This window comes from Haliotis rufescens, unplaced genomic scaffold, assembly GCF_023055435.1.
Source record: "Haliotis rufescens isolate VD_foot unplaced genomic scaffold, xgHalRufe1.0.p SCAF_6, whole genome shotgun sequence".
Taxonomy (NCBI): domain Eukaryota; kingdom Metazoa; phylum Mollusca; class Gastropoda; order Lepetellida; family Haliotidae; genus Haliotis; species Haliotis rufescens.
In genome coordinates, this window is record NW_025964334.1 from 59,202,520 (window position 1) to 59,224,918 (window position 22,399).

Below are 22,399 nucleotides of genomic sequence, written 5' to 3' on the forward strand. Positions count from 1 at the left end.
TGGTGTTGGTCAATGATGAGGGTTTATAGGTGTTGGCCAGTGATTAGGGGTATACTGGTGTTGGGACGCGATGAGGGATATGTGTGTATTTGTCAGTGATAAGAGGCATACTGGTGTTGGTCAGTAATGAGCTGTATGTTGGTGCTGACCAGTGATTAGGGGTTATTGGTGTTGCACAGTTTTAGTTTATATGGGTGTTTCTAGTTATCAGGATTATATTGGTTTTGGCAAGGTGTTGGATTAGGGGTGTTGAATTAGAGGTGTATAGATGTTTGCTAGTGATTAGGGTATATCACTATATTAGTGTTGGCTAGTGATTAGGGTATATTACTATATTAATGTTGGCTAGTGATTAGGGTATATTACTATATTAGTGTTGGCTAGTGATAAGGGGTGTATTGGTGTTTCAGTGATAATTGTATTTGATTGTTGGTCTTCAGGGGCAAAATGTTCAAAACCGATTTTATTTTTGCCATGTGTGTTGTCACATGAACACGATTGGAAGTCTTTGTTTCCTTTGGTATCCTCACTTTCAAAGGTGACATGCAAATATAATGTCATTTGCAAAATGAATATATATGTGTTCACACCATGTCATTTAGAAAGTGGTCAAATGTACCAAATGTTATATTTGGGATAACACTTTCTCAGTAAAGTTCAGATTCTATTACTAAAATAACATTTTAATATATATGTGTTTTGTCTTTTAAAATGCCTTGATAAAATGTATGTGGCTGATAACAGCACGAAGCTGATATCAAGACACATTCAACATGTTAACGTCTAATCCTGCATGTGTCTTCACATGTACATGTATATCACGCGTTTGTGTTTTGTTGTATGTCCGACACATATCGTTCCAGATCTAGAGTTTACAAATCTACTTCTACACCTGTGTTTTTGCAGGAATACAGAACGTGATCATGTGTGTCTTTCTTAAACAGCTGTATCTCTATGTATTATCTCCCATTGTGGCAACGTCTTTTGCTCCCATTGTGCCAAATGGTATACCCTATTGTTGCAACGTGTTATCTCCCATTGTGGCAACGTGTTATCTCCCATTGAAGCAACGTGTTATATCCCATTGTGGCAGCGTGTTATATCCCATTGTTGCAACGTGTTATATCCCATTGTTGCAACGTGTTATATCCCATTGTGGCAGCGTGTTATCTCCCATTGTGGCAGCGTGTTATCTCCCATTGTGGCAGCGTGTTATCTCCCATTGTGGCAGCGTGTTATATCCCATTGTGGCAACGTGTTATCTTCCATTGTTGCAACGTGTTATCTCCTATTGTTGCAGCGTGTTATCTCCCATTGTTGCAACGTGGTATCTCCTATTGTGGCAACGTGTTATCTCCCATTGTGGCAACGTGTTATCTCCCATTGTTGCAACGTGTTATCTCCCATTGTGGCAGCGTGTTATATCCCATTGTGGCAACGTGTTATCTTCCATTGTTGCAACGTGTTATCTCCCATTGTGGCAGCGTGTTATCTCCCATTGTTGCAACGTTTTATCTCCCATTGTGGCAACGTGTTATATCCCATTCTGGCAGCGTGTTATCTCCCATTGTGGCAACGTGTTATCTCCAATTGAGGCAACGTGTTATCTCCCATTGTGGCAGCGTGTTATCTCCAATTGTGGCAGCGTGTTATCTCCCATTGTTGCAACGTGTTATATCCTATTGTGGCAGCGTGTTATCTCCCATTGTGGCAACGTGTTATCTCCCATTGTGGCAACGTGTTATATCCCATTGTGGCAACGTGTTAGCTCCCATTGTGGCAACGTGTTATCTTCCATTGTTGCAACGTGTTATCTCCCATTGTGGCAGCGTGTTATCTCCCATTGTTGCAACGTTTTATCTCCCATTGTGGCAACGTGTTATATCCCATTCTGGCAGCGTGTTATCTCCCATTGTGGCAACGTGTTATCTCCAATTGAGGCAACGTGTTATCTCCCATTGTGGCAGCGTGTTATCTCCAATTGTGGCAGCGTGTTATCTCCCATTGTTGCAACGTGTTATATCCTATTGTGGCAGCGTGTTATCTCCCATTGTGGCAACGTGTTATCTCCCATTGTGGCGACGTGTTATATCCCATTGTGGCAACGTGTTATATCCCATTGTGGCAGCGTGTTAGCTCCCATTGTGGCAACGTGTTAGCTCCCATTGTGGCAACGTGTTATCTCCCATTATTGCAACGTGTTATCTCCCATTGTGGCAACGTGTTATCTCCCATTGTTGCAACGTGTTATCTCAAACTGTGGCAATTGGCATCTCACATTATGGCAATGTGTTATCTCCCATTGTGTATATCTCCCACTGTGGCAACATGTTTACTCACATTGTTACAATTGCTATATCACATTATGGCAACATGTTTTCTCACATTGTAACCTTTGGTTTGAACTTCGTAACTCTCGTTTCAGTGCCAAAACCCATCACGAGGCAGATAAGATGAATTCTTTTGAACTTGAGAGTATTTCCCGAAGCCAGCCAGACTATGTTCCCAGAGGGAAATATATGGACCCCAGTTTCAATGGCGCAGTGAGATCATGAGGTGACATCGTATGCAGCACATATAGGGTTCCTTGACGAGGACTATAGACAACGAATTAAAATCATTTGCTTCTTCAGTGAATATGTTCTGAATATGTTACCTGCTGGTCATTGCTTATCACATATCATAGGAGTCTCACTGACACACTTTACAAGGAGAAGCAGATGCAAGCTGGCAAAGGGTGTATGTACATCACGTGAGGTCGGACGCTGCCTGACCTATTTACTTTCCCACCAAAGTTGGTAAATGAGTAAAGACAGTGGGATAAGGACAGTGTGTGCTACGATATTATTTATGAGAAATATCAGTTGAATGTAACGACAGGTTACAGCTACATGCATTTTTAAGATTAATACATCAATATTTCGGTACATATTGTTTGTGTTCATTATCATTTTGCTATTGTCCTGTAAAACCCTGCGGGTGTCACATGTCACTCTTGTCACATGTCAAATGGGTCACTAGTTGGTCACATTAGTTACAACCTGGTCATATGTGTGATTGTTTGTGTTGGTCACAAGTTGGACACAGACAACGCAGCCATTATTTAGATTGTACAGTCACAGGCCGCACGTTAAATATATCAAAGCAAGATAATCTTGATCATCCGCCGAAACAAATTGCATTTGGCACAAAGGACAAAATAGTTGTGAAAATTATGTGAATGGTCCACTGAAATTCGTAAAAGTACGTGTGTCTGTGACAAAATAGAAACACGTAATACACGTGATTCAGGATATGCATTTGACTACTGGAAAGGAACGTGTCTCTAATACAGGGTGGAATAGAATGTGGCTCTAATACAGGTTATGCCTCCAACCAACGGAACACGTGATACAGGATCTGCCTCTAACCAACGAAACACGTGATACAGGATCTGCCTCTAACCAATGGAACACGTGATACAGGATCTGCCTCTAACCAACGGAACACGTGATACAGAAAGTGTCTCTGACCAACGGAACACGTGATACAGGATCTGCCTCTAACCAACGGAACACGTGATACAGAAAGTGTCTCTGACCAACGGAACACGTGATACAGGATCTGCCTCTAACCAATGGAACACGCCCTAAAGGATCTGCCTCTAACCAACGGAACACGTGATACAGAAAGTGTCTCTGACTTATGGAAACTAAACGTTATACAGGATGTTCCTGTGACCAATGGAAACACGTAATACTATGTTCTTCTGACCAATGGAAACACGTTATACAGGATGTTCCTGTGGCCAATGGAAGCACGTGACACAGAATGTTCATCTGACCAATGGAAACACGTGAAACCAGATGTGCCTCTGACCAATTGAAACACGTATTACAGGATGTAACTATGACCAACAATACCCTTCTGTTTTTCCTTCTGTCTATCCTGGACAGGACGCTATATATTTGCTGCCTTCCGAGACGTGTTACACACCTTATTCCCCATGTTAATGTTAGACATGAATAATGTCTGTCTGTCGGAAAAATATTGGATCAATGTCGTATGTGGATTTTTATATACTTGCTATATATAGAATTTGTTGTCATTGTAGAACTGCATACAGAATATTTTCATTTATGTCCTTTTTAAATATTTTCATTTTTACGTAGAGTGTGAATGCGATTGATGGATGGTGTTGCTTGTTAATACATATGTAAATTATATTTATGCTACCATATTTATAAAATCTTTAATTCAATTGGTGTTATAATTTTAAAACGCAACTAATGGATAACCGATCTACAGTAGAAGACTAACTGCTAAATGTTTCAGTGTACCCAAAGTGAATCTGATCTTGAAGTTTCTTTGACTGCGTTAATTTAACGCTGTTAGAATTGGCCTTAAGCAACCCTTGCTTGTTGTAAGAGGCGACAAATGTGATCGGGTTGTCAGGCTCGCTGACTTGGTTGATGCATGTCATCGTATCCCAATTGCGTAGAACGTTGCTCATAATGTCAATTACTTGATTGTCTGGTCCCGATTGATGACTGTGGCCTCAAACAACAAACAAACAAACAGCCCGTGGGTGCCTTCAGCCTGCGTGTGCAATAAACAGGCCTACTTATGAACCGGCATGCTTACAAATACCTGTCTTTTATTGTCATTATGTTATACTTTATAGGGCTAAACTTTAGTGTCAGTATAGTGACCGCATACTCATGCAATTATTTCAAGGGCATAACATGCAGGAAAGAGTATGTAATTAATCCACTACGTTGGCTACTTTGGTAAATACACTGTATTATTCTAATTATATAAATTTTTAAAATTCCGACGTAAAATTTGCAAATAGTGAAATATACATCGAATTATGTAACTTGGGTATATGTGGGTCAAATAAGAATTGACTTTCACTTTGTGTGAGTTCATTGGAGTATGAACCTTCATATACTGAGGGCCAAACTGTATGAACGTCGGAGCTTTATATCACTATTTTTACCCCAAAGGGCGTAGACCTTCATCTATACACAGTTATGTTTAGTACGTGTGACTTCATGTTTACACTGACAGCCATACAACAACCAACTGTATCGCGGATCGAGTCGATACTATAATAGTTTGAACGTGCATTTCTTCGTTTTGTTCATTGGGATGGGTCGTAGCGAGGATATTCGTGAACAGCCATGCAGTCAAACTCTCTGGTGTGGTGTATACTGAAATGCTGAGTTAAAGATCAAGGTGTCTAAATGTTCAGAAAGAACGCTTTCGTATGTATTCGTGCTTGGGGTACCCCCCCTAGTCCGTCAGTGTTTACGTCATTTCAAGAACACGGTCTCGTGAAAAACGGATGAACGTCAAAATGAGTCCAATGGAAAAGCTGTATATCGTGTAAACTTCAAATAAAAAATATAAATGAAACACCATCAATAGAGAATAACTAATCTCGATTATTCACCGAAACATATTACATTATGTGTAAAAGGAAAAAAAACGGTGAATATTATAAGAACCGAAAATCAATGATGACATCAGGTGTTTGCGAAAAACGTGTCCAACCATACAGCTTTACCTTATAGTTAGAATCGTACACCCCTTACAAACACTGGTCATCACTTCCCGTTACATACACTGCTGTCGTCACACCCGTTACATACACTGTTGTCGTCACACCCGTTACAACCGCTACAAACACTGTGGCCATCACACCTGTTACTCCCGTAACATGTAAACTGCACCCATTGTACCCTCTACATTCACCTGATGATAACTCTGTCAAACGGCTGAACAGCGATGTAGTCTTGTGGTTAAAGCATCGCTCGTTACGGAGGTTCGTTTCTTCATAGGAGGACCTTGAATGGTATCCTTACACCAAGTTTACCGAGGCATTGCGGATTATCGTCTAAAGCTTCGTAAAATTTCACTCAAATGTTTCCAAGAAGTACACAATATCGTTGTGGCAAGCTTGGAAAAGTGATGTAGTGAGAGATATCAGTGGACAATGGATATCAGCTTGCATTGGGCGTAAAAGCAAAATAGAACATAGTGAACATAAAATGAACGGATGACTGAAAATCACACGTTATCGCGGCAAGGGCGTTAACTTACTATGACAGTCCAGATTCCACCCTTCCATTCCGGAGTTACATTTTGGCATGACTAACGTGTCTATGCATAGTCCAATCAAATCGAGTATCGGAATAGATAACTGGCTCGCAAACAACATGGATTCCAACGTGCAGGTTTCGGTCGACAACAGGATTTGCAAAGCAAGTGGTCCGTCAACTGGGCGTCGACATATATTTTGCAAATCTTTTCATCTTTTTACTCAAGGTGCTCAAGTGATTTCATGCGCATCGTGAGGTATTACCATGTTGATCGATTATCGACCATTATGCTTGAAGCAAATGCCCCAGATACGAGATGTGGAATCTGATTGGTCAGTTGGAGGGACAGAACATAACTCGTAATAGCCAGTGGTGGAGCCACGATCGAGACTGGAAATCCCAGCCTAGTTCGGCAAGGGTGGAAACTGGACTTTTGTAGTCAGTTAACGCCCTTGCCTCGGGAAGATGGGAAATCAGTGATAACACCAGATGTTCTCGACCACGGCAAGCATGTGCTGCCCTAACTGTAGCATCACCCACTGACACAAACAACGGTGAACACAATCGAATCTTGACCCAACAATCCAGTGATGGATCAGAAAATGAACTGACACGATACGGCGTTTACTGAGTTTGTCGAAACGAAAAACAAAATCTTGATTTTTTAATTACACTTGCCGTGTTCAAGTGCAGAAATTCTGCTGCTCGTAAGTCAACAAAAACATTTAAGAAACATGTTGGGGGTTTTCAACACAGTGGGTATGTCGGGGGCAGGTTTAATGTCTCGGCCCTAACATTTCTTTTGTAGTTTACTCAACATAATTAATAGTGAGTGAGTTGGGTTTAACGCCGCTTTTAACAGAATTCCAGTCATATCGCGGCGTGTCAGCTTAATATGGGATGAAAGCCCGAAGTGATGCAGGTCTCAGACGTGTACCACTTCGGTGAAACCCATGAGGACGGGTATGGTGCTGATAAAGCTAGAAACATAATCGGGGAGAACCGGGATTTGAACCCACAATCATAGGTTTCTGGCGTGCCCAAGGGACGCAACTCTGCACAGCGAATCGCGGCGCCTTAGACGACTGGGCCACCCGTGCCTCTGAGCTTAAGACGAAACTCGGGACTTCAGCCCGCCAGCAGAAACATCGACCCAGTTCTGGGCGAAAACGATATCATAGTTGTAACATTTATATGAACAGATCATTGAAAGTCAGTACTGACACTAGGTGTTACAGGGAAGGCCAAGCATGCCCTGATCTACCCTCAGCGTTATACTATTTGCAACATTTTTTCAACAAATGTAAACACGACCCAGGAAACTGTGCGGAAGTATTTATTATGCATTAGTAATGTCCAAACATTGAAAGTAGTACAATATCAATATTAAATAAAAAGTATAAATATACATGGTAATAACAGATTAATTTTACATTTCTTTTCCCAAAATGGTAAAATGAACAAAATCTCAAGTAAGACACAGTGTTTCTTTCAATTGGTGAAGACAGTGAGATCATGAGTGGTTTGGGGTCTTTATACTCAATACAGCTGTGACGTTGGGAGTTGTCGGTGAAATGTAAAAATATATCAATATTCATATAACAAACTGGTAATAATTTAACAGAAATGCATTAACGTACTGTAAAACATACCGTATATATTTTGCATATCAACAAAAACATTGGTTCCTTTTGTGAACTGCATCTGGTTCGGGTGAGGTTGACTTTCAAATGCGAGATGTAATCTTATTGGCATGGAAATAATGTACTTGTCAGGAAGTTAGCTAACTAATTGTGGCAAGGGTCTAGCCAAGACTCAAATACAATATCATCACTTGTACCAGATGGTTAAATCTTATAGGTGCGATAATTTCAGTGATACACCGGCAATATATATTTCATGTACACGCTAGGATAAAGATGCAGTTATCTAAAATATAATACGTTGGCAGGACTAAACACGAAAATGTTAAAAACAAAACAATGAAACATCACACTTAGCATATCGATGCAGTTTACAATATGGCACTAGTAGAGAGTTCACTAGAATATTGACTCCCGGCTGTAATCACTGACTATAGTTTTCCTTGTTGAAAGCACGTGTGAACTGTACACGTGTTCTAAGCTTGTGTGAACAGGACAAGCTCAGTGGTTCCTTCAATACAGGTTGCCAGGGTCACACTTGTACAAGTTGATCTGAAAAAGAGAGTCAATGTTCAACATGATTTATTAACTCAATGACTCGATTTATTATCTCATGAAGCTATTTAGTTCTAAACGCCAACGTCATGGATTAATTGGTCCCGAACATCCACGGAAACACATTGCACAGAGCGTAAAAGGTAAACTAAACATGGCATCAGTCACTGAAAATCACATCTTCCCGAGGTAAGGGAGTTAACTGACTATAAAGTCCAGTTTCCACCCTTGCCGAACTAGGCTGGAATTATGGAGTTACAATTTGGCTGGGCTAACGAGTCTGTGCTTAGTCCAATCAAAATCGCGTAACGAACGAGACATGCGGTTCGTTAACAACAGGAATTTCAACGTGCAGATTTCGGTCGACTGCAGGATTTGCGAAGCATGTGTAGCGCCAACTTGGCGTCGACAGATATTTTGTAAATTCTTTCATGCTTTTAATCAAGGTGCTCACTCGATTTGATGCACTTCGCGGGGTAAGACCCCTTGTAGGATAGATCTTGTTAATCGAGCAGATCGTCTTGACTGGGCGCCGCCCGTTTGTGATATGAGAGATGGAATCTGATTGGTTGATAGGAGGAACATAGAAGGGACATAACTCGTAATAGCCACTGGTGGCGCTACGATCGAGCCTGGAAATTCCAGCCTAGTTTGGCAAGGGTGGAAACTGGACTCTTATAGTCAGTTAACTCCCTTGCCTCGGGAAGATGTGAAAATCAGTGATGACACCAGGTGTTCGCGTAAAGGGTAGGCAGGGCCTGTTCTGCCAGTACCTGATATTTTCATTCTAGTGGGAGTTTGATGTAGGTAGATCGCTGTTAATGTTATCGGTTACCTTAACCTCTGTGATGCGATTCCATTAAATTTACAAATGATCAATGTATTGTTGACGAATATTTTAGATAAGTTATTATCTGCATCATTTACCCGTTCAATGGATCAGTTTGCACTCTAATTTAATTCTGATCTCCCTGGGGAGTATACTTATGAGGCGCTAGAAGCTTAACAGACACATGGTTATCTCATTCATTGTACAGACACATGATTATCTCATTCATTGTACAGACACATGATTATCTCATGTCATTGTACAGACACATGATTATCTCATGTCATTGTACAGACACATGATTATCTCATGTCATTGTACATACACATGATTATCTCATGTCATTGTACAGACACATGATTATCTCATTCATTGTACCGGGAACCCCAAAACATATTCTTCGCGACCCATGCTGCTTCAACTCGGCTGAATTGACATAGGGGTGAAATTATCATCAAACTCATTTACAGAAGTCCCATTTGTTAACGACTCATGTAGTATCTTCGCTGAACAAAAGTATGCATATTTCAGATGTAAGTCAAATGGGTAAGTCCCTCCCCAGGGTTAGGCAATGGCTATTGCGTATTAATCCCTTCGGCATTATGGGTGAGTGAGTGAGTGAGCATGGTTTTACGTCGTTTTTAGCAATATTCCAGCAATATCACGGCGGGGGACACCGGAAATGGGCTTCACACATTGTACCCATGTGGGGAATCGAACCCGAGTCAACGCTTTAACCACTATGCTACCCAACCGACCCTTTAGGCATTTTGTAGGCTGACGTAACAGTTAATTTGATATATAACTTATTATAATTTCAAGAGTGAATATGGTCTCCATCATAAGTTGAAAATGACTTGACAGTAGAGCACTTCTGAACATTATTGACCATGGCCCACTTGTACAGATCGATATTAACACTATAACAAATCAACTTGCTTCACTAGAAATACCTAGAATAGTTGTAGCGATACGATCGCTTTGCGCAAGTGGGCCAAGGCGTAATTTTCTCAGCTGAAGCTAAGGTGCATGCAGATGTACAGCTGACGTAGCGATGTCGTCCCTGTGGCTACCTACCTCATCCAGCTGACCATCGAACGCTGTAAGCACTGACCCATCAGATCCGAAGGTCAAGCCACACGCCACTAAGTCCACCTTGGGCGCTGCAGAAAACAATGAGGATTATGTTTTAATAAAACAACGACAGTGAAACCCTTGGAATCCAGAAGATCGGTTACAAGGACTTTCCCTTTATAATGGCAACTGTTGTACATCGTGTCCCAACATCGAAGACTGACGTATATACAAAGGTCATGATCCGTGACAATATTGTGTTCAACGGGAAATGTGCATGCTGTTTTAACAGCACCGTCTGATTTAACGACTTTGTAGGGTTGTCATAAAAACAACTAAAACATATTAACTCCCCTTGTTTAGGTATGTAGAATCTAATTAAAGCATACATTATTCATCAAACAACATAATCTAGGTGTTGATTCTATGCATAGGTCGGTATGACTGATTCTCCTGACATACATGGAACCACATGTGGTGGTGCTTTTGCTGATATAAAAAGTGCAGATGTAATCTTATGTCCGTGCTAAAACAGCTGCATCAAGACAACGTCCGACCCACTTACAAACAGCTGTATCTGATCCACTTACAACCAGCTGCATCTGTTCCATTTACAAGCAACTGTATATGATCCACTTACAAACAGCTGCATATGATCCACTTACAAACAGCTGCATATGATCCACTTACAAACAGCTGCATATGATCCACTTACCAAACAGCTGTATCTGATCCACTTACTACCAGCTGCATCTGATCCACTTACAACCAGCTGCATCGGATCCACTTACAAACAGTTGCATCTGTTCCACTTACCAAACAGCTGGCCCATGACCTTGTAGTTGTCCTGCTGGATGACCCCTGTCAAGACCTTGCCGTTATACATGAAGGTGACGTCCTTCCACTGCGACGGAGCTAGACCCTGAAGTTTTAGCAACACACGTCAATATCACCAGAATCGTATAATTCAGCCAAACTCTACAGCAATTAACGAACCATATGATTCTGGAGGAACCTTATCTATGAAAAGCGACACAAGGAGCAATATTCAAGTCATGATAGAGATATGAACGTGAGCGAGCCTTTGTAGTCAAACCAGTGAGTGTTAGCTTCAAGGCAATAACAAACGAAACACTGCCGAGGTGGGATGTCATTATGACTTACATGTTACAGTTGTATAGTCAAACACTGCCGAGGTGGGATGTCATGATGACTAACGTGTTACAGTTGTATAGTCAAACACTGTCGAGGTGGGATTTCATTATGACTAACGTGTTACAGTTGTATGGTAAGACACTGTCAAGGCGCGATGTCATCATGGCTTACGTGTTACAGTTGTATAGTCAAACACTGTCGAGGTGGGATTTCATTATGACTAACGTGTTACAGTTGTATAGTCAAACACTGCCGAGATGGGATTTCATTATGACTAACGTGTTACAGTTGTATAGTCAAATACTGTCGAGATTGGATGTCATTATGACTAACGTGTTACAGTTGTATAGTTAGACACTGTCGAGGCAGGATGTCATTATGACGTTTTACAGTTGTATAGTAAGACAATGTCACCACGGGATGTCATTATGCCGTGGTACAGTGGTATAGTAAGACAATGTCACCACGGGATGTCATTATGCCGTGGTACAGTGGTATAGTAAGACAATGTCACCACGGGATGTCATTATGCCGTGGTACAGTTGTATAGTAAGATTATGGCACCATGGGATGTCATTATGCCGTGGTACAGTTGTATAGTAAGATTATGGCACCATGGGATGTCATTATGCCGTGGTATAGTTGTATAGTAAGACAACTTCACCACGGGATGTCATTATGCCGTGGTACAGTGGTATAGTAAGACAATGTCACCATGGGATGTCATTATGCCGTGGTACAGTTGTATAGTAAGATTATGGCACCATGGGATGTCATTATGCCGTTGTACAGTTGTATAGTAAGATTATGGCACCATGGGATGTCATTATGCCGTTGTACAGTGGTATAGTAAGACAATGTCACCACGGGATGTCATTATGCCGTTGTACAGTGGTATAGTAAGACAATGTCACCACGGGATGTCATTATGCCGTGGTACAGTTGTATAGTAAGATTATGGCACCATGGGATGTCATTATGCCGTTGTACAGTTGTATAGTAAGATTATGGCACCATGGGATGTCATTATGCCGTTGTACAGTGGTATAGTAAGATTATGGCACCATGGGATGTCATTATGCCGTGGTACAGTTGTATAGTAAGATTATGGCACCATGGGATGTCATTATGCCGTGGTATAGTTGTATAGTAAGACAACTTCACCACGGGATGCCATTATGCCGTGGTACAGTGGTATAGTAAGATAATGTCACCATGGGATGTCATTATGCCGTGGTACAGTTGTATAGTAAGATTATGGCACCATGGGATGTCATTATGCCGTTGTACAGTTGTATAGTAAGATTATGGCACCATGGGATGTCATTATGCCGTTGTACAGTGGTATAGTAAGATTATGGCACCATGGGATGTCATTATGCCGTGGTACAGTTGTATAGTAAGATTATGGCACCATGGGATGTCATTATGCCGTGGTATAGTTGTATAGTAAGACAACTTCACCACGGGATGTCATTATGCCGTTGTACAGTGGTATAGTAAGACAATGTCACCACGGGATGTCATTATGCCGTTGTACAGTTGTATAGTAAGGATATGGCACCATGGGATGTCATTATGCCGTTGTACAGTTGTATAGTAAGACAATGTCACCACGGGATGTCATTATGCCGTGGTATAGTTGTATAGTAAGATTATGGCACCATGGGATGTCATTATGCCGTGGTACAGTTGTAAAGTAAGATAATGTCATGGCGGGATGTCATAATGAGGTGTTGCAAACATCGTCACAGTTTGATGTTAGTATGACCACCGTGTTTAAATTGTACTGTTAAATCCCAAACCAAATGATACTCTTCTGTTGTCAGTAGTACGTACCATCGTAGAAATAGGCATACTGAGCAGTGTGCCGTACCACGACGTCAGCTCGAAGACCAGGGTGTTGTTGTGGATGGCGATGATCATGGTGTTGCCGTGTCGACAGTCGCTGCTGCTAGCAAGCACCTGTCTCCCTCCACTTCCGTTTTCTCTGTACCTGAACCGGAGCACAACTGGACATCCAACACCGGCGTCCGGCAGCTTCACGTCGGCCACCAGTTTGCCTAGCCCGGTAAATGCCGCAACACCATTTGTGATATTCACTGTGTCAAGCGTCAGCCAGTCTCCTTTAGCAGCAGCAATGGCGTTCTGGTTGTTGAAGGTCAGCGAAAACTCTGGGTTGCAAGCTGCACATAGGGACAGATGACAGACATTTACAGGATGTGCAGACACACGAACAGAAGGGGTCCGGAAAGATAACAGACACTTACAGCATTTACAGAGACCCGAACAGAAGGGGTACCGACAGATGACAGACATTTACAGCATTTACAGAGACCCGAACAGAAGGGGTACCGACAGATAACAGACATTTACAGCATTTACAGAGACCCGAACAGAAGGGGTAACGACAGATAACAGACATTTACAGCATTTACAGAGACCCGAACAGAAGGGGTACCGACAGATAACACCATAAGTAGAGAGCGGTAACAGAAGGTGTAGAGAGCAGTGACAGAATTAATAGAGAACGGTAACAGAATGTAGAGAATGGTAACAGAATGTAGAGAGAACAGTAAGGGAATGTAGAGAGAACGATAACAGAATTTATTGAGAACGGTAACAGTATGTAGAGAACGGTAACAGAATGTAGAGAACGGTAACAGAATGTAGAGAGCTGTGACAGAATTGATAAAGAACGGTAACAGAAAGTAGAGAGCAGTGACGGAATTTAAAGAGAACGGTAACAGAATGTAGAGAGAATGATAACAGAATGTAGAGAATGATAACAGAATGTAGAGAACAATGACAGAAGTCTTAGAGAACGGTAACAGAATATAGAGAACGGTAATAGAATATAGAGAGCGTTGGCAAGATTTAAAAAGAGTGGTAAAAGAGTGTAGAGAACGATAACAGAATGTAGAGAGCAGTGACAGAATTTATAGAGAACGGTGACAGAATGTAGAGAGCAGTGACAGAATTTATAGAGAACGGTGACAGAATGTAGAGAACCGTAACAGGATGAAGAATGAATCGACACAATTTATAGAGAAGGGTAACAGAATGTAGGGAACGGTAACAGAATGTAGAGAGAACACTATCAGAATGTAGAGAGCAATAACAGAATTTATAGAGAGCGATAAAAGAATGTAGAGAGCAGTGACAGAATTTAAAGAGAACGGTAACAGAATTATAGAACGGTAACAGAATGTAGAGAAAACGGTAACAGAATGCAGAGAGAACAGTAACAGAATGTAGAGAGAGAACAGTAACAGAATGTAGAGTGTATGGTAACAGAATGTAGAGAGTATGGTAACAGAATGTAGAGAGAGAACAGTAACAGAATGTAGAGAGTATGGTAACAGAATGTAGAGACAGAACAGTAACAGAAAGTAGAGAAAACGGTAACAGAATGTAGAGACAACAGTAACAGAAAGTAGAGAACTTTCAAAGAAGGTGTGGAGAGCAGTGAAATATTTTATATAGAACGGTAACAGACTGCAGAGAGAACAATACAGAATATAGAGAGAACGTTAACAGAATGTAGAGAGTATGCTATCAGAATCTAGAGACAAAGGTAACAGACTGCAGAGAGAACAATACAGAATATAGAGAGAACGTTGACAGAATGTAGAGAGTATGCTATCAGAATCTAGAGACAACGGTAACAGACTGCAGAGAGAACAATACAGAATATAGAGAGAACGTTAACAGAATGTAGAGAGTATGCTATCAGAATCTAGAGACAACGGTAACAGAACGTAGAGAGAACAATACAGAATATAGAGAGAACGTTAACAGAATGTAGAGAGTATGCTATCAGAATCTAGAGACAACGGTATCAGAACGTAGAGAGAACAATACAGAATATAGAGAGAACGTTAACAGAATGTACAGAGTATGCTATCAGAATCTAGAGACAATGGTAACAGAACGTAGAGAGAACAATACAGAATATAGAGAGAACGTTAACAGAATGTAGAGAGTATGCTATCAGAATCAGGAGACAACGGTAACAGAACGTAGAGAGAACAATACAGAATATAGAGAGAACGTTAACAGAATGTAGAGAGAACAGTAACAGGATGTGCAGGGAATGAAGACATAATGTAACAGAATGTAGAATGAGTGGTATCAAAATGTAGAAATAATGGTAACAGAATGTAGAGAGAACGGTAACAGCATGTAGAGTTAACGGTTACATAATGTAGAGATAATGATAACATAATCTTGAGAGAATGGTAACAGAATGTAGAAATAATGATAACATAATGTAGAGATTGTGGTAACATAATCCTGAGAGAATGGTAACAGAATGTAGAAATAATGGTAACATAATGTAGAGATAATGGTAACATAATGTAGAGAGAACGGTAACAGCATGTAGAGTTAACGGTTACATAATGTAGAGAGAACGGTAACAGCATGTAGAGTTAACGGTTACATAATGTAGAGATAATGGTAACAGCATGTAGAGTTAACGGTTACATAATGTAGAGATAATGGTAACATAATGTAGAGAGAACGGTAACAGCATGTAGAGTTAACGGTTACATAATGTAGAGAGAACGGTAACAGCATGTAGAGTTAACGGTTACATAATGTAGAGATAATGGTAACATAATGTAGAGAGAACGGTAACAGCATGTAGAGTTAACGGTTACATAATGTAGAGAGAACGGTAACAGCACGTAGAGTTAATGGTTACATAATGTAGAGATAATGGTAACATAATCTTGAGAGAATGGTAACAAAATGTAGAAATAATGGTAACATAATCTTGAGAGAATGGTCACAGAATGTAGAGTTAACGGTAACATAATGTAGAGAGAATGGTAACATAATCTTGAGAGAATGGTAACATAATGTAGAAATAATGGTAACATAATGTAGAGATAATGGTAACATAATCTTGAGAGAATGGTAACAGAACGTTGAAATAATGGTAACATAATATAGATAGAATGGTAACAGAATTTAGAGTTAATGGTAACAGAATGTAGAGATAATGGTAACAGAATGTAGAGAGAACGGTAACAGAATGTAGAGTAAACGGTAACATAATGTAGAGATAATGGTAACATAATCTTGAGAGAATGGTAACAGAATGTAGAGAGAACTATAACGGAATGTTGTGAGAACAGTAATGGAATGTAGAGAACAGTGTTAGAATTTATACAGAACAATAACAGAATTATAGAACGGTAACAGAAGGTGTGGAGAGCCGTGACAGAATTTAAAGAGAACGGTAACAGAATGCAGAGAGCAGTGACAGAATTTATAGAGAACGGTAACAGAATGTAGAGAGCAGTGACAGAATTTATAGAGAATGGTAACAGAATGTAGAGAACGGTAACGGAATGTAGAGAACGGCCACAGAATGTAGAGAGCAGTGACAGAAAAATTAAAGAGAACAGTAACAGAATGTAGAGAGCAGTGACAGAATTTATAGAGAACGGTAACAGTATGTAGAGAGCAGTGACAGAAAAATTATAGAGAACGGTAACAGAATGTAGAGAGCAGTGAGATGATTTATAGAGAACGGTAACAGAATGTAGAAATCAGTGACAGAAAAATTATAGAGAACGGTAACAGAATGTAGAGAGCAAAGACAGTATTTATAGAAAACGATAACACAATGTAGAGAACGGTAACAGAATGTAGAGAGCAGTGACAGAAAAATAATAGAGAACGGTAACAGAATGTAGAGAGCAGTGACAGAATTTATAGAGAACAATAACAGAATTATAGAACGGTAACAGAATGTAGAGAGCAGTGAGATAATTTATAGAGAACGGTAACAGAATGTAGAGAGCAGTGACAGAAAAATTATAGAGAACGGTAACAGAATGTAGAGAGCAGTGGCAGAATTTATAAGACAGAATGTAGAGATCAGTGACAGAAATTATAGAGAACGATAACAGAATGTAGAGAGCAGTGACAGAAAAATTATAGAGAACGGCAACAGCATGTAGAGACCGGTTAAAGAATGTAGAGAGTAGTGACAGAATTTATAGAGAACGATAACAGAATGTAGAGAGCAGTGACATAATTTATAGAGAACGGTAACTTAATATACAGAGAACGGTAACAGAATGTAAAATATAGAAGGAACTTGTTTGTTCTTTGCTTCAGCAGAATATCAACAGAAGTGGTGGTAGTTGTTGTTGTTGTTGTTGTTGTCGTAGAAGTAATACTGTAGTAATTGTATTATCATCAATATACTATTTAGTATTAACTTGGCTGTTACACGTATACACGAATACACGTATATCAGAGTAAATGGGCAGTAAACATAAAGAGAGGATGTCTTACTGTCATTCTTGCGCACGTTGCAGCCGCACTCGAGGATGTCGAAGTAGGAGCCGGGGATGCAGCCGCTGTCCATCCATCCAAGAAAACCCACATTCAGTTTGTAGTTCTCAGGCTTATCCCAACCAGGGGCTTTGTCGCATATATCTGAAATATAACCATGGCAGCGAGTTGATTGATGACACATCATAGACAATGGGTACACAGGATGCAACGTGCTCTGAAAGCAGCACAGAGAGAGGGAGAGAGAGATGTATTGGTTGGTGCATTACATCTATGGCCTTTGTACCCTGGGTCGTCGGGCGATGTGCACATAGACTCACACACAGCTACATCACACCATACGTTCCGAGGGATTGTCTCCCCGACATTCATACAGGTAATGTCGCTTTGTAAAACGCTTTGATTCAGCCATTTTGACAGCTAGCAGACAACCAAGTTACTTCCCTTTACCCAATGCATCCGTATAAACATCTGTTCATTTCAGCTGAACGATACTTGCTCGACATAAGCAAGTTAGCTCTGGTGTGTTACGATTGTTTTATCAGCGGTGTCCATGAGCTGGGTACATGGACAATATTTGCCCGCTCCTTAACCAATCAAAAGCTAGTATCTTAATGTAAAGGGAGATATTTCCACATTATTACCTCCCATCGGATCATGTAACACCTACCAGCAGATGTGCAAGGTGTGGGACAAGCATCACGACAGTATAGATCCGGGAAGCAGCCTCGTCCTGCAACGTACCGGAAGCCCACAGCGCAACACTCGGCCTGTGACCTTCCATGGTCACATGACCAGTAGGCGCGACAGCTGCCCTCCATGTTGTATGTTGTTACGCAAGTGTTGTTGCACTTCTCTGGTAATACATCAACACATATACATCATAAACTGATGAAATAAGGGACACTTAAAAGAGTATAGTTACTGTTTCTCTCTGTGCATCAGAAAATTCATCATATTAACAAAAGTCAGTTACGATAGTTTTACAACGCTTTTATCAACATTCCAGCAAAAACCACGGTAGAGGACACCAGAAATGGGCTTCACACATTGTAGCCATGCGGGGAATCGAGTCCGGGTCTCCGGCGTGACCAGTAAACACAAGGCGAAGGAGTGTTTGTCCGCAAAACGATCTTAGTGCGTCGACCCTAGTAGATCTTTCTCAAATTTAAAGCAAGGATATCGTATGGGTAATTATTGCTGAACTTGGATATTTTTCATGCGCATGTTACTCTCTGTACTACAGAGTTTAAAAAAAATATCCATTGACTTCATTTTAAAAGTCGACATTTAACATTTAACCATTGAAAGTCATACAACTAAAACTAACAACACGAATTCAACGTCGTTTTCTTTGATTATGCATGTGGATCGTTTGATTGAAACATAAACTGTGTTTTGAAAGTATTTAAAAGACACGTTAATGACCTGGTGTAGGAGGCCTAGTTCAATCCTTGGCTCAAATCACTCTCGAGTGATTGCGACATTGCAAGATTCAATAATGACACGTGACAGAGAAACCTAATTATTAACTGTTTGTTACATTGCGCGATTCAATAGTGATACGTGACAGACAAACCTACTTGTAAACAGAATGTTACATTGCACGATTCAACAGTGATAAGTGACGGACAAGCCTACTTATAAACTGAGTGTTACATTGCCCGATTCAACAGTGATACATGACAGACAAACCTACTTATAAACAGAGTGTTACATTGCACGATTCAACAGTGATACGTGACAGACAAGCCTACTTATAAACTGAGCGTTACATTGCCCGATTCAACAGTGATACGTGACAGAGAAACCTACTTATAAACTGAGTGTTACATTGCACGATTCAAAAGTGATACGTGACAGACAAACCTACTTATAAACTGAGTGTTACATTTCGCGATTCAACAGTGATAAATGTTCATTTGCACACTTACCATGGGGACAAGTGACCTTCCACGAGTGGTCACATCTCATGGTCGCTTGTGACCAGTAGTGACCAAATGGACATGTGCGGTACACAGCCGATACCTCACCGTTGGGGTTGAAGTAACACTGGACATACTTGTCGCAGTCGGTGGGGTGATAGCGGTAACCGACGCCGCTGACATTCATGACGCTGGCGCACAAACCTGGTATTCAATGAAAGCAGAATAAATACTGAGCTTTGCCTACATATGCGTAAACGGAGCAGGAAACCGTATTCTTGTAAATGCTGGACAAGGAACATTATTTAATGTAGTGGTGATGAAAATGAGGATTTAGATATGATCCAGTATATATGATCCAGTGATATTATGACCAGAAAACCATTAGTGTGTTCATGTAAGTAGCTGCTAAACCGCTCCACTCTAAACTATTTTTGAATGCACCCATACTCATCTATTGGCTCTGTCATCACGTGACACAACTGTCTTACCTGGGGTAACTGTAAAAGAAGAAAACATCGTTCAGTTCATCTGCAAATATTGTTGAATGAATGAATACATGATACGCGTTCAAAATTCTTGTTGTTCCTTTTGATGCTGTTTATACACCTGAGAAAAAGTTAAGCGCCACCTGCTGTTTTGGCAATGAATCTTGATAACCCTTGCTCTGACACAAAATCTATGGCAAGGGAGATACTTGACAGTAGAAGTGCAGTTTCCTCCCTGGTCGAACAAGACTGGAATTTCGGATTTATATCTTGGTCAGACAAACGAGTATATGCATAGTCAAATCAACATATAGTAACGAAATCGACATCCAGTTCGTAAACAACAATGAAACTGCTGTGAAGATTTCGCCCGACTGCAGGATTTGCAAAGCAAGTGTACCGTCAAGCCTCGAAAATAATTTTTTCAAATCTTTTCATGTACTTAATCAAGGTGCTCAAGTAATACAAACTGATTCTATCAATGCATAATGTATCCATAGCCCCTAGCACAATAGAAACAATAAGTGTATAAAATTTGATTCGGAGACAGTAGTTATACTTGTACACGTGGATACTGAGGCAGTAGTAATACTTGTACACGTTGATAGGGAGACAGTAGTAATACTTGTACACGTGGATACTGAGGCAGTAGTAATACTTGTACACGTGGATACGGAGACAGTAGTTATACTTGTACACGTAGACACGGAGACAGTAGTAATACGTGTACACGTGGATACTGAGACAGTAGTAATACTTGTACACATGGATACCGAGACAGTAGTAATACTTGTACACATGGATACGAAGACAGTAGTAATGCTTGTACACGTGGATACGGAGACAGTAGTAATACTTGTACACGTGGATACTGAGGCAGTAGTAATACTTGTACACGTGGATACGGACACAGTAGTAATACTTGTACACGTGGATACTGAGGCAGTAGTTATACTTGTACACGTGGATACTGAGGCAGTAGTAATACTTGTACATGTGGATACGGAGACAGTAGTAATACTTGTACACGTGGATACGGAGACAGTAGTAATACTTGTACACATGGATACCGAGACAGTAGTAATACTTGTACACATGGATACGGAGACAGTAGTAATACTTGTACACGTGGATACGGAGACAGTAGTACTACTTGTACACATGGATACGGAGACAGTAGTAATACTTGTACACATGGATACTGAGACAGTTGCTATACCTGTACAATTTGCTATGTTGCAGGCATCATTTCTGTACTCCACGTTATTTCCGGCACAGTTCGAATGCGTTGACAGGTCTTTGTTGCACAATCGCGTTCTGCTGACCCGTCTCACGGTACTGGGAGGTCCACAGGAAGGGCAGCTGGGCTGATTCCATGAGGCCCACGCAGACCAGGTTCCTATGGAAATATATGGAACAGTTTAGTTGTATTACGTTATATCAGCTTGAAAACTGCAATATCCCAGCTGTATCACGGCGGTCAGTATATAGTCAGGTCTGCACCAGACAAAAAAGTGATTGACATAAGAAGCATCGATCTATGCAAGTCAGCGAACCTGACAACCCATTCCTTTCAGTCGCGTCTAACCATAAGCAACATCAATTCATACCCGAATCTTCACGGGGGTTTAAGGAAGTAATGTTCTCAGTGATACAAGTTACAGAGCACATGTATGGTGCATGATAAGGTACGATAAATCGAAACTGGTGTCGTCATATGCTGCCATAATAATGATAAGTTATGTTTCCGTTTTATGTCTCTAACAAGGTAGGATGTTTCAACTCCTTCGTCCTTGTTATGAATATGTTCTTATTAAATAATAATCGTCAAAGAATGTATATATCATTAAAACAATAGCGAACAATGGGTATCCTGTTTTAAAATCCGGTTCGAGTTCGTCTAGAGCGACTCATGGCACTAGGCCAGACAAATAAATAGAAAGTGGCTATGACTTTCAGTTGGAACACAGACACAGAATAAACAACAACTTGTTAATACACTGTCAGCGTAACAACTACACACTATAACCAACAACGGCTACACAATATGTCCATACACTGAAAGCATGTACACAACATGTTGACATAAACGTACACACCACAACATGTTCATACCATAAATATTTATACACATCGAAATGTTCATACCCTGCATATTTATACACCACATTATATTCACACCATACATATTTATACACGACAAAATGTTCATACCCTGCATATTAATGCACCACAAAATGTTTATACCCTGCATATTAATGCACCACAAAATGTTTATACCCTGCATATCAATACACCACAAAATGTTTATACCATACATGTTTATAGA

The 22,399-nt window shown here is 40.5% G+C and overlaps 2 protein-coding genes across 13 annotated transcripts in view; one reads left to right on the top strand and one right to left on the bottom strand.

The window, feature by feature from the left end:
* The window catches only part of LOC124143193 (SCO-spondin-like), an 89,354-nt gene extending 85,114 nt beyond the window's left edge, over positions 1 to 4,240 (top strand). The window contains exon 23 of the mRNA XM_048385779.1: positions 2,426 to 4,240. Within this exon, the coding sequence (XP_048241736.1) occupies positions 2,426 to 2,457 (32 nt within the window). The 3' untranslated portion in view covers positions 2,458 to 4,240. The remainder of the gene's footprint in view (positions 1 to 2,425) is intronic.
* A 3,166-nt stretch (positions 4,241 to 7,406) lies between these two features.
* The window catches only part of LOC124143196 (SCO-spondin-like), a 66,921-nt gene continuing 51,928 nt past the window's right edge, over positions 7,407 to 22,399 (bottom strand). For all 12 annotated transcript variants that reach the window (XM_048386173.1, XM_048386172.1, XM_048386165.1 and 9 more), the window contains 9 exons: positions 21,290 to 21,469; positions 20,074 to 20,082; positions 19,592 to 19,786; positions 18,328 to 18,513; positions 17,658 to 17,801; positions 13,182 to 13,528; positions 11,004 to 11,109; positions 10,191 to 10,276; positions 7,407 to 8,281 (listed from right to left, as the gene is read on the bottom strand). In XM_048386173.1, the coding sequence (XP_048242130.1) occupies positions 8,243 to 8,281; positions 10,191 to 10,276; positions 11,004 to 11,109; positions 13,182 to 13,528; positions 17,658 to 17,801; positions 18,328 to 18,513; positions 19,592 to 19,786; positions 20,074 to 20,082; positions 21,290 to 21,469 (1,292 nt within the window). In that variant the 3' untranslated portion in view covers positions 7,407 to 8,242. The remainder of the gene's footprint in view (positions 8,282 to 10,190; positions 10,277 to 11,003; positions 11,110 to 13,181; positions 13,529 to 17,657; positions 17,802 to 18,327; positions 18,514 to 19,591; positions 19,787 to 20,073; positions 20,083 to 21,289; positions 21,470 to 22,399) is intronic.